The sequence below is a fragment of the Hemibagrus wyckioides genome, linkage group LG07 (assembly GCF_019097595.1).
Source record: "Hemibagrus wyckioides isolate EC202008001 linkage group LG07, SWU_Hwy_1.0, whole genome shotgun sequence".
NCBI lineage: Eukaryota > Metazoa > Chordata > Actinopteri > Siluriformes > Bagridae > Hemibagrus > Hemibagrus wyckioides.
Window position 1 is genome coordinate 281,229 of NC_080716.1, and position 14,390 is coordinate 295,618.

Sequence of the window (14,390 nt, forward strand, 5' to 3'; positions counted from 1 at the left end):
TTCATATTCATGACAACTCTGCTTTACCTCACACAGCAACTCTTTCTCATCTACTAGACAATTAGCAAATCTTAGTATGCTAAAACTCCAGTATAACCAAGCCCCAGATCCATAAGCTGCAGCTGCAACCTAATGAATGGTCATTCAATCAGAGTTTATTTTTAGTACCTACTTTATCCTGGTCACACTTCCACAACTGTCTATATACATTATATATACACACCTTCATTCATTCATTCATGCTTTGTCCTGGGCAGGTGAATCTGGAGCTTCTCCCAGCAACACTAGGGATGATGCAGGAATACACCCTGGATGATACAGCAGTCTAATGCAGGACAAAATGCACAGACACATTCACACACTCATTCAGACTTAGGGGAAATTTAGTGTCAGCAGTCCACCTTAAGTTGGAACGTTTAAATCACAGTACAAATAAGAAAACAGAGTACAAGCTCAAAAGGCTAGAGTCATCATCCCTCCATCAAATAATTATGTTTAAGATTATAGACATTACCCTTATGTGCAATCAAATATTGTCACTAATTTTTTATTATTTTTTTTATCTGTATGATCAAACTCACATGTGTTCAAATGAACATGCAGAATAAACATTTAATAAATGAATGTAGATGTAGATTCATTAATTAAAGTATAGTTGTGTTAATCCCTCATGTTTCTTTTTAGGCTATTAGCTCCAGCTGCAAATGTTTTCACAAATGTTGTTTGTGTCTGTGGTTAACTGATAAGTTGGTAAAGTGAGTCTCTTTCATCTTCTGTGGTTTTAGAAACTTAATATACCATGTTGATGTTTTTGTAAAGCCTTTCAGTGACTCTGTATCACTGTGCTGCTACTCTTAGAGCACAATGATAGAGTGCAGAATCTGAGAGCTTTAGACCTCTGATAGTAAGTTCAGTAGAGTCTCTGCTTGTTTTTGTCTCTAGTCGACGATCATCAGGAGTGCTCCCATAACGTTCATGTGACCTTGCACCTTTAAACAGTAAATACTGTGGTGCGCTGTTAGGATATTGTTTGTACCAGTAAAGATAAATGTATTCACTGCTTGCCTCATATGAACATTTCAGAATAACAGTCTCTGTTTCTTTCCTGACAATGTTTGCATCTGTTGGCCAAATTTTATCTGCAAAGCTACCTGGTGTGACAAAAATATAAAGAAACATGTCAGTGAAGTATTTTTTGTAATTCCAATATTGACTTAAGGAATCAAGAAATTACTAGATTAATACAAACATGCTTATTAATTAATGCAATTATTTAACTGATTAAATATCATTGTAATAATTAATATCTGATTCAAAATTACCTGTAACTAGAGTGAGAATCAGTGGTATGTATCTCACTATGTACAGTAAGTTGTATAGTTGATCCATTTCTGAACACAGCTCTGTGAGGATTCTGTATAATAGTGCTGTATGTGCTGAACTTTACACGTCTCTAGAAGGCCACACCCAGGAAGTGATGCAGTTGTAGCAGTGTTAAATTACGCAGATATACTACATAACTAATAAGACTAAGTAATCTAATTAAAAACAATTTCTGAATCTACAAAAATCAATGTTAACTCACCGAGTGAAAGCCACAGACACATGAATATAACAGTGAACATGATGGATGAGCTTATAAATGAAAATAAAATTTCTGCAGTCTGATATATTAACATTATAAACATTCATGAAGCTCCACCCCACAGCATCACATGACAGTGTCACTAATGTTACTGACAAATTGTTGATTCTTACTGAAGCTTTCTGGCTTTACATTCAGCACCACATGGATAAATTTTCCTGAACACATGGTAAACAAACACAAACTGATAGCATGAAAAATACTTAAATAAAATAAATGAACTAATGAATGTGGAAGTGAGTGTGCATTGTGGGAAGTGGAGTCTGGTACAATGCAGGATGGGAAATGGAAATTTAGGTGTGTGTAGACCTAATGACCTGTTTATTAAATAGGATTACAAACAGTTGAGGAGTATTTTACTGTGGTGAGGAACAAACCAGCCTCTTTTCTTTTTCTAATCTATCATTTTTTATCAATATCATCTGTATTGATGGATTTTTATATCATTATTTTTCATTTAAGCATGAAACTGTGTACAAATAAAGAGTGTAGTATTTATATTATCTCATGACAAACATCCCATTGCAAGTGAACATGTACATTTCATTTTTACAGAAATTACATGTATAGCCCTACTACAAGTTCAGTTTCCTTTCTGGATTCAAGCAAACTCCTTTCAAGGCTTGATGGTGTGTTGAAAATGACACTAATTAGCTTGATTGTACAAGCAGAGATTATTAAAACATTCTGATTGGTTCTAGACTTTTTTATATATAAAAGTATTATCTATGTAAGGCTGAAGAATAGCTGTAGTCTTTATAATTGTGTAAAGTATTCATAATCATAATGTCAGCATCTCTGGGGGATGTAAGCAGAATCCTAGTACTTGTCCAACAATAAGATAACAGCCTCCACCATCTTGTGGTGAAAGGAAAGAGACTTTAACACACCAAGGTCTTTTCTGTTTGAACTTAGTTATTTATTTATTTTTTACTCAATCATAAAACTATATCCCAATTTGCACATAAAAAAGCCTGCTGGGAAAAAGAAGCCATGGTTTTGTTGGATTGTTTGTTTTTTTCACAAATTATGACAATAATAATTTTCAGAACATTACTTTATTCAACTCCTGAACTTGTACAGAGCCTCAGCTGCTTCACTGAAGTTCAGAAATGGTCCCAATTGGACCCTCTGAGTACCTTTCTGTTTAACTTTCTGTCTAATGTAACTTCTGGTTTCCTGACCAAAATAGAATAGTTATAGAAGAATAGAAGAAGAATGAATGAATGAATGAATGAATGAATGAATGAATGAATGAATGAACTGTCTACTAATAATCAAATATTATAATAATATAAACTCTTTATAAATCTTAAGAAGGAAAGAGAGATTTCCCCAAAAGGGCATGTAGCAAAACTGTGTGAAGGTTTTTGTACAGTGCAGCTGGATTTCCTGTCACTGTGGGCCTCAGAGCACAGTAGTATAGAGCAGAGTCTGATACAGCAGCAGAGGAGATGTTCAGATACACTTGTTTATCATCAAATTTAGCAGACATTCTTAGTTGAGTGTTGGAAGTTGGAGTTCCGCTTTGAAACATCTGAAGAAGGAACTCAGGTTTAGATTTTGGATATTGTCTGTACCAGTACAGGTTGTCTGATGCACTACTTTTTTTGTAGCTGCAGGACAGAGTAACATCATCACCTTCATCTACAGCTTTATGAGGGAAATCTGGCTCTATTGAATCTGCCATGGAGTCACCTGTCATAGAGAAGAGAACATAATGTTTAAATAATCAACAGGAAATACTTAAGTCAGACCCACACTCTGCATTTTCACACTGCATCACCACACAGACTAATATTTAATATAATTTAGTTAATATTTCTGTAATAACAAAAAGTCAATGTTAACTCACCTAATAAAAGCCACAGATACATGAATATAACAGTGAACATGATGACTGGTCTTAGCTCAGTGAAAATAGTGGAGATCTTTCTGTAATCTAATATGTTAACACCATAAAGCTTCAAAATTGCTCCACCCCACAGCATCACATGACAGTGTCACCAATGTTGTTGTCAGATTGTTGATTCTTACTGAAACATCCTGGCTTTACATTCAGCCTCATATGGGGAACCTGTCCAGAGGACATTTAAGTAAACACATACTGAAAGCAGGAAATTAATGTATTTATGTAAAAATGATCAATTTAATCTAGTAAAAATCTAATCTAATAATTACATTCTTAAATATTTAAATTATATATGCTAGTGATGTCTCTAAATTAGGTAACTGTTGTGTAAACACCAGCAGGCAGATTAATGTTAGAACCATTAAGTGGAAGAGAATAAGGTTTAATTAAGAATAAGAAAGAGTATTTTTCCTTGATAATTCAGAAAAAGCTTTCCTGTACTCACTGAGATCAGAAGAAGAGAAAGAAGAGTAAAGGCAGATTTACAGATAAGTTTCCAGTTTTCAGTGTTTCTGACACAGCAGGTGCTTTTGCTTGTCACAGAAATGACATTAGATGATTATTTATTCTTATGACAGTTTAGTGTTAAATGGACAGTTGTGTTGTTTAATCAGAATGGTATCTCTGAAATTATCTTAGGCACTAAGAGTAACCAGGGCAGGGGTTAGGATATTATATCAGCAGTATGTATGATAGAAGAACAAGTATACTCTATGTCACAAAGGTTTTACTGTGAAAAGTAGCTTCCATCATCTCAGAGCAGTTGTGTGGTGTTTTAGTACTTGACCCACAATAAGATAAGTGACTGCGCCATCTTCTGTTCAACAAAAAGAAAAACCTTAACACAGTAACAAATAAAACTGTGCAAACACGCCGAACTTTACAGCAGAACAGAAAAAAGGTATGAGCTGTCAAAATGCTGGACCCTACACTATTCAACCATTTAAACAAACTTAGGAGTCACACCTGATAGGCTACATGCTGTTTTTTTGGTACCTGGCCCACAGGGTAGCAAAAAACAGTTACGAGTGTGTGCTATCTGTGTGAGTTTCTGCTATCGAGCGCCCTCCAGGTGCACTTCTAGCCGGAAAAAAACCCTCCAGAAGTGTGTAGGCAGCCACACACAATTTAGAAAATAAATGTTTTATAATTATCTTATTAATGTCTTTCATAGTTATCTTTCAAAGTGTGTTCTTCACTTCATTTGTTGCATATACTAAAAATTCAGGATGGTTATTATATCAAATCTAGTTTTTAAGGAGGTATTTTTTTTTCCATTCTGGCTACTTGTGTAAAGATTAAATTTTTTCAGAGCCATAATGTTCAAAAAGAAGATTTGGATACAGCCCATTGATGATGCAACACCATACATACTGTCGCCAAGGGACAAGCCATGGCTAATGGAAAAGTGTATTGATACCAACAAAGGTATGGGGATGTCCGGCTCTTTGAGGGGCAGCATATTACAGTAGCACATTTCTTAGTACTATTCATTTACATATAGTATAGAATACATAAATATTAGGGCTACATGTAAGAAACAGATGTGTGCTTTATCTGTTTTATAACCCTCCCCTAAGGGTCTCATTGGTATAACACTGTATCTGTAGCTCCAGTGTATGTTGGCAGTAGGTAAAAACATCATTTTATTTTATTTTTTATAACAATATCTGTAATTTTTATCCGATTTAATGGACAGCATGAGCACTGCTCTAGGGTTTTGTTGGTAAGGGCTGGGGGTTTGTTAAATGTTTTGTTTATATATATTAAAAATTGAATAAAAATATTAAAACCAAAACATCATTTTAACATATTGTGCTAATGCCACATTTAATTTACAAGCTGTTGAGCATGCTGTATATCAAAGCTTAAGATGCATCAATGATTCTTCTAATTAAATGTATATTCACTTACATGTCCTCATAGGAAGGGGAGCTTTCACTACCCAGCCGATCGAACAAGGTGCTTTTGTCTTGGAGTAACAGGACTGAACCCACTTCATTGAAGGAATGCCAATAAAGACACTACTCTAAAACTCAAAGTACATTTCTGTACAAACTGAACAAAAAAAGAAAAAGAAAAAAAATGGTGATATGCTTGTTTTTTAGAGATCACAGGAATTTTGATTAAGACGTCAAGCAATCTGGTTGAGTAGCTGATGAATAAATGAAAGCAAGATCTTTAAATTACATATGCAGGATCATTTTTAACATATTTTACTGTTAACAAATCAATAATTACCAGATAACAGAAATACTATTTTGAATCACTTAAATTTATGAAAATGTATTCACTTCAGTTTAAATAATAATTAATTATTATTTAACTGTTATTAATTAATTAAAATTAATAATTTTAATAAGTGTATTTTTTAATCCACTTTTATTATTTTATTTAGTATTGATGCATCCAAAGAAGATTCATCTTTTGGAAGAGTAGTGAATGACAACCAGAAATCCCCAGATAATAAAGTTGTGTACTAAGAAAAGTCATTGTAAATGACAGGCCACATTTGTGTCTATTCGCTGTGAGGAAAATAGAAGCAGGAACTGAAATCAATTACAACTATGGTGATTACAAATGGTCATGGTGCATAAAGGTTATCAGTCAAGGTGAGTCATTTGTTGATGGGAGTTATCCTGACACTTATCGCTTTTTGTCCAGCCCTGATGTCTCTAGTCATTCTTATACACTTAAGTTTCTAGTGTTGCCCTTGTTAGGCCCACCTAAATGGATTAATAGCTTTTATTGTCTGAACTGTCTTCACACACACATTCTTGTTTCTAGTCTTGCCCTTATGGGGCCCAACTAGTTTGGACCTCACTTTATATAATTTGGTCAACATTTTTCAGTATCAAAACTTGACTTATTATACATATAATTGTATGCATTCTGAGCTAAGGTATTTTTAAGTCAATAACATTTTGAAGTCAATAACTTCAAAAACAGACAGCAACAACACCTGACCAAATGGCTCTGACAGCATCAGTAAAATATTTTTTATCCTTCTTTCTTTTTATTTCTTTTAGCTGCATATGTTACCACAGCTTTTATTATGTCTGTGGTTAACTGATAAAAAGTTGATGTGGTTTTTAAAACGTCTTGCATGTGTATATAGCATTGTTATGTTTCTGTAAAGTCTTTCACTGACTCTGTATCACTGTGCTATATCTCTTAGAGCACAGTAATAGAGTGCAGAATCGAGGAGCTTTAGACTTCTGATAGAAAGTTCAGTAGAGTCGCTGCTTGGTTTTGACTCTAATCGACGATTATCAGAAGGGCTCTGGCCAGTACTAGACCTTGCGCCTTTATACAGTAAAAACAGTGGAGCGCTGTTAGGATATTGTTTGTACCAGTAAAGCCAAATACGATCACTGCTGCTTGACTCATATGAACATTTCAGAGTAACAGTGTCTGTTTCTTTCCTGGTAATTCTGGCAACTTCATCTGTCGGCCCAATTTTATTTGCAAAACTGTATTGATAATAATAATGATAAAATAATAATCTAATAAAGACATTTTTCAAGTATTTTGTAAACAAGCATTTAAAAGACTGTTGAATTGATACTTCAATACTTTGCAATCAGTTAATATAGTGACTTAACTACTGAAAATGAATGACCTGTAACTAGAGTGAGAATCAGTGGTATGTATCTCACTATGTACAGTAAGTTGTATAGTTGATCCATTTCTGAACACAGCTCTGTGAGGATTCTGTATAATAGTGCTATGTGCTGAACTTTACACGAGAGAACACATCTCTAGAAGACACATTAAAACAGTAGTGCACATCAAATAAATGAATATATATATATATATATATATATATATATATATATATATTTTCCTTAACTTTTAAATGCCACAATTCAATATTTAAAAAGCTAATTACATTGTCGTGCAAAACCCCTTGAGCTTTTCCACATTTTGTCATGTTACATCCACAAACCTGAATGTATTTTATTGGGGTTTTATGTGATAGACCAACACAAAATGGTACATAATTCTGAAGCGGAAGGAAAATGATAAATGGTTTCAGGGGCATAATTTCCACTGGGGTCCTTCCCCCTTTTCAAAATCCCTGGAGGAGCAGGACCAAGCAGGACACAGAGAGTCTGTCTGTGGAGCCAGGAGTCCAGGAACATCACGTGCACACTCGCTAAAAATATCTCACTGAAAGGTGTAATGAACAGGCATGGCGGTTGTGGCACAGTCAGCAATGAAACACTAGAAGCAGCACCAGATGACTTTAATGTCATCATGGATGAAAAGAAAGAAAGGAGATGTGAGTTGGTTGATTCAGTAAATTAGCTCAACATTAAACATTGAATACCATATATTTTCATACCATGAAAACAAGTTCACTTCAAACCGTGCATTTTCTGTCGGCAATGTATGACAAGCCGACCCTGGATGATAGTTCAATGTTAGACTCAATATAATCATATTATTAACAATTATTAATCATAAGATGAGGTGGATAGTTAGGATACATAGAATGTATCCATGAGTGGATAGATGTGATTGAATGGATAGATGGAGGACAATGTTTATATTTTTTTTATGTTTGTGAGATTGTGTGCCAATCTTGCATCCTGTGTACCAAATAAGTAGTGTATCTATTGTGTTATCAATGTTCCCATCCTTTTGGATTACAGAAGTAAGGAGTACAGATGGGTATTCCTACCCTGCTATAATACAGTGTTAGATGCATAAAAATGATCTACAGTATTTTAGGTATTTGTGATGCACAAAAAATTAGCACCCCCCCCCACACACACACACACACACACTTCTCAAACCAAAGTTACACCCTTGAATGGTTTTCAAAAATTTTTACATTTGTGCATTTGTGTTTAGCCCGCTTTACTCTGATGCCCCCTAACTAATATCCAGTGGATCCAATATCCTTTAGAAGTCACCTAATAAATAGAGGCTGTGTGTAATCTCAGTATAAATATAGCTGTTCTGTGAAGCCATCAGAGAGATGGACATTAGAGATGTTAGAGAACATTAGTGAACAAACAGCATCATGAAGCCCAAGGAACACACCAGACAGGTCAAGGATAATGTTTTGTAGAAGTTATAAAAAATATCCTAAGATTTGAACATCTCACAGAGCACTGTTCAATCCATCATCCGAAAATGGATAGAGTATGGCACAACTGCAAACCTACCAAGACATGGCCGTCTACCTAAACTGACAGGCCGGGCAAGGAGACCATTAATCAGAGAAGCTTGAGGCCCATGGTAACTCTAGAGGAGCTGCAAAGATTCGGCTCAGGTGAATCTATCCACAGGACAACTATTAGTCATGCACTCCACAAATCTGGCCTTTACGGAAAAGTGGCAATAAGAAAGCCATTGTTGAAAGAAAGTCATAAGATGTCCCATTTACAGTTTGCAACAAGCCATGTGAGGGACACAGCAAACATGTGGAAGGAGGTGGTCTGGTCAGATGAGACCAAAATTGAACTTTTTGACCTAAAGTACCTAAAGAGCTAGGTAAAACTGTTAATGCTCTGTGATTGGCTACTTCCAACCCTTCCAGCCAATAGCATGTCGTAATGGCTGTACTGCACGTACGTGATATTGGCGATGTTCATTAAAATAACATTTATATTGATATTTTGTTGATTTTACTTGTATGTTTATATTACAAAATTAATAAACTAGTTTTTTCTTAATAAAAATTAGCCGTAAACACTTTTGCTGGATTTTGCGAGGAGTTCGAGGGTCTGCAGATGCAAATTAGTTAAATTAGTTCCAAAGAAAAGTTCACGGATCAGTAAAGTGAGAAATGACATGAACAAAATCGTGAGACGCGGATCTGTGAGGTATTACTGTATTATATCCCTTCCACTTCAGAATTATGTGCCACTATGTGTTGGTCTATCACATAAAATCTCAACAAAAACCTCTGTGTTTATGGTTGTGTCAGACTCTGCCATGAGGGGTTATGTTATATGTTCATGAGGGGTCATGAACCTTAAAGGTTCATGAAGCTCTACCTCACAGCATCACATGACTGTCACCAGTGTTGCTGACAGATTTATGGGGAACCTGTTATTTTAATCAGATCAGACTGAAGGGTAAACAGTAGTTATTCAAATTGGATTTATACTTCTTACAATTTAGTCTGAAGTGGACAGTTGTTTTATCTAAACTGGTATATCTGAAATTATCTTACTGAGATTAACCATGGCAGGTGTTATGATAATATTTGTGCAGTATGTATGATAGAAGAACAGGTAGAGCCTATATCACAGAGGGTTTATTGTGAAAAGTCCTGACTACCAAGAAAAAAAGTTTCCCAGTTGTTTGGATGGCAATGAGTATACTGATCTTTTCAGTATACTCATGCTGTTTCAACCAGATCTGCAACACCTTGATGTATGTGCTTCATCCACCATCTCTGGGAGATGTGTGGCCCCATGACGTCTCGGAGCTGCATTCGGTTTAGGTTGCAACAACTTGTAGTTACAACTACAATTCAAATTCAAATACAAAACTAATGCTAAAAAGCTCAATGTGACTATTTTCACATGAGACATTAACCACCACTGTGGAGTGTAACCTGACAAAGAAATTAAATACCGAACATGGACACAACAAAACAGGTGGAAATTCCATTTCATGCTGGTGATTATTGTTTATTGACATTATTATTATTTAATTTCTTCTAACATCTAATATCGGAATGTTATCTAGAATGAATACAGCATTTGATTTATGTATCAGTATTAACAAATAAAACATTTGGGTATTGGAATAGTATAGTTTGTTTCTGTGGTACTACAAAACCTTTACAGAATGCTGCACTTCAACAGGGGACCTGTCAAGCTGGTTAGATATTGTTTAATTGATTTTAGTTCAGCTACTGAGCTTGATAACCTATGTACATTTGGTGTGTCAGGATGGCTGAGCAGTCACAGTCTCCCTTGGAGGTGTGGGTTTGAATCCCTCTTCTGACATTGGGTTCTTTCCTTTGTGTCATGATCCTGTTCAGAAAGCAATTCTGTGGGGCAGTGGTGGTTTAATTGGTTGTTAATTAGTTGATCAGCAGAAAGCCTCATGTTGGGTCCCTGAGCAAAGCTCTTTACCCTTTAGAAATGTTGTATCAAGGCTGACCCTGTGCTGTGACCCAGTTTCCAAATGGGATAAATGAAGAAAGAATTTGATTTGTGACAAATAAAGGCTTTTTCTCTATATATGTATGAACATAGATGTGAGAAAAGTACTCTTTTATTTTAAGTTCTTGAGGTGAGGTAGGAAGGTGAAGGGTGCTGTTGTCAGCTGTGTGCTCTGTGGCTATGAATTCCAGGTGGTGCTGAGCAGAGACAAGGCCGGACCCAAAGAAACTTGTGGGGCACAACAGGATTGGGGAACATCATCCTCACTTACGTAAATGGAAGCAATCATTATCACAGCCAAATGAACTCCATTGTCTTTCTGTGTCAATATATATTCTTTAGGAGCTACAACCTCACCAAATATCATAGATAGGTACAAAGTATGATTGTCATGTGACACTGTGATTGAATGTATGTGCTCCTTAAACCTAGTTCACACTACAGGATTTTAAGCCCGATTTAAGCAGGATTTGCAAATTAACGAGCTGGCCGACAGATCGGTCTGTGATCGTGGGAAAATCAGCAGGTGATCAGCGCTCGGCAATCTTTATGTGTGAACTACTCAACGATGCATCAAAGAGGCTCTCTGACACGTCGCTGCCACCTCGCAGACAAAATCCAGATATCTGGCATTTTACAGTAAATATCTGGGACGGTTGGCCGACTCGACACCACATCGTGTCAAATGTAGCTACGAACTCAATACAGCCAATGAGAGAGCAAGTCAACAGGTTGAGGTCACCGGAAGAAGTTGTTGTCAGATCGTGTGGTGTGCGACCCCCTCTTGTGGGTCATTTGCGAAGCGTCACGTAGTGTGAACACCACAAGGACAAAAAGACTTACAGTGAAATTATGTAGTCTGAACAGCAAAGCGATCTGCCGATGGTTAAAGTCTTGTACTGTGAACTAGCCTTTACTCTGTTTCTTTATTTACCCATTTTTAGTTTTCATCATCTCATCATGTCTGTAGCTGTCCTCCTATAGGTGGGACTCTGTGGCAATCACCATTAACTGGGTGTCAGACTTGACCAGTGAGAGTGCAAAAACCCAAAATAGAACCAAAAGAGATGGAGCTACCAGTTTAAAATGCAGCACATTGTTTCAGACTCTTGGTTCAGTGTTAGCATGCTAGTCTGATGTTTGTTTGTTTGTTGCTTGTACTTCCTTTTACACTTATATTACCTCCTTTGGTTCAAAAACAGGTAAGACTGTGTGTGCACCTACATTCCACCATGTAACTATTTTTTTTTAATGTCTAGACACATTAGCTTAGAGGACAGGTGTCACTCCTTGTGTTTCTTGCTAGCTTAGCCTAGCACCATTAGCTAGTTTTTGATTGATGATATGGCAGTGAGATTTGTTATATTAAATAGAGCCTAGTGTATAATATTTTTTGGCAGCGTTCATTTGTCCATGTTATCTCTCATTGGTGAGACTAGCTTCTTTGTTGTTCTGGTTTTATGGTTGTTATAATTCAGTCAGACCACAATCTTAAACTGATATTTTTGCACTTACCCAAGGTTTTTGCTTCTCTGAAAATCTTACAATGATTAATTAGTATATTTTTCACGTGAACATATATTTTTGTATTTCTTGATTGGATAGGATAACAACCACTTTCTAAGGTATTTCAGTGAAGTTTGGAAAAACATCTGATTATCTTAATAGACAATACTATCAAAGATTGTGTGTGTGCAGTTCATTGAAGGTCAGAGAGACCCTGATGTTTCTAGTATTTTATTTATTTATTTATTTATTTATTTATTTATTTATTTATTTATTTTTAATCTGCTGTAGGTACTTGTGCTCTGAGACTCCATGCAGTTTCAAATATTAAACACTGGTACAGCTGTTCAAGATGCTAGCAATATATTTTCCTTAATGTAGTGATAATGAGGGAGATGCGTGCTCTGTCTCTGCAGGAAATTTAATTGCTTATGGGATTTTCTGGCCCATAAAAGATTCTAGGTGATTTGCATCCCAAGACCCCATGTCTCCATAATCAGACCAGCAGAGGAGCAATTTCTCAAAATGGCATGTCAATGCAAAATTATCCATAGATCTACTTTCAGTATAACAAACCTGTTACAGTTTTTGTACAGTGCAGCTGGATTTCCTGTCACTGTGGGCTGCAGAGCACAGTAGTATAGAGCAGCGTCTGATACAGCAGCAGAGGAGATGATCAGATCCACTTGTTTAGTTTTATCATCAACTTTAACAGACATTCTTGAGGGATTGTTGGGACTGATTGGTGTTCCTCTTTGGTGAATATACAAAAGGAACTCGGGTTTAGATTTTGAATATTGCCTGTACCAGTGGAGGTAGTTGTTTGTTGAACTTGTGCTGGGTTTGTATTTGCAGGACAGAGTAACATTGTCACCTTCATCTACAGCTTTATGAGGCTCTAAAAGTGGCTCTATTGAATCTGCCATGGAGTCACCTGTCATAGAGAAGAGATCATATTAATTTTAACCTTTTAAATAATCAACAGGAAATACTTAAGTCAGACCCACACTCTGCATTTTCACACTGCATCACCACACAGACTAATATTTAATATAATATAGTTAATATTTCTGCAATAACAAAAAGTCAATGTTAACTCACCTAGTGAAAGGCACAGATACATGAATATAACAGTGAACATGATGACTGGTCTTAGCTCAGTGAAAATAGTGGAGATCTTTCTGTAATCTAATATGTTAACACCATAAAGCTTCAAAATTGCTCCACCCCACAGCATCACATGACAGTGTCACCAATGTTGTTGTCAGATTGTTGATTCTTACTGAAACATCCTGGCTTTACATTCAGCCTCATATGGGAAACCTGTCCAGAGGACATTTAAGTAAACACATACTGAAAGCAGGAAATTAATGTATTCATGTAAAAATGATCAATTTAATCTAGTAAAAATCTTATCTAATAATTACATTGTCAGTATTTTAATTATATATGTTAGTGATGTCTCTAAATTAGAGAATTATTGTATAAACACCAGCAGGCAGATTAATGTTAGAAACACTAAGTGGAAGAGAATAAGGTTTAATTGAGAAAAAGGAATATTTTTTTACTTGATAATTAAGGTTTAATCTCACAATAGCATCAGAAGAAGAGAAAGAAGAGTAAAGGCAGATTTACAGATAAGTTTCCAGTTTTCAGTGTTTCTGACACAGCAGGTGCTTTTGTTTGTCACAGAAATGACATTAGATGATTATTTATTCTTATGACAGTTTAGTGTTAAGTGGACAGTTGTGTTGTTTAATCAGAATGATATCTCTGAAATTATCTTAGGCACTAAGAGTAACCAGGGCAGGGGTTAGGATATTATATCAGCAGTATGTATGATAGAAGAACAAGTAAACTCTATGTCACAAAGGATTTACTGTGAAAAGTAGCTTCCATCATCTCAGAGAATGTGAGCAGGTTGTGTGGTAGTGTCTCTAGTACTTAACCCACAATAAGATAAGTAACTGTGCCATCTTGTGTTCATTGAAGAGAAAAACCTTAACTTGGACAAAATAAACACCTGTAAACAGTTCATACAGCCATACATATATATTCATACTGTGGATTAGTAATTATATATTAGAACTTACATTTAAATTGTATTTACAACACCAGGTTACGTTATTTAATGTAAAGCACAAAAAGAAATAATAATAGAAAACTAAAAGGAAACAGATGTTGAAAACAGCTG

The 14,390-nt window shown here is 35.7% G+C and overlaps 1 gene segment (V, D, J or C); it reads right to left on the reverse strand.

The window, feature by feature from the left end:
- Nucleotides 1-13,363, reverse strand: part of LOC131355853 (T cell receptor alpha variable 12-3-like) — a 41,377-nt gene extending 28,014 nt beyond the window's left edge. Inside the window, 2 exon segments of the V gene segment in view lie at nucleotides 12,848-13,130; nucleotides 13,298-13,363. Coding sequence covers nucleotides 12,848-13,130; nucleotides 13,298-13,337 — 323 coding nt within the window.
- Nucleotides 13,364-14,390: the final 1,027 nt, after the last annotated feature.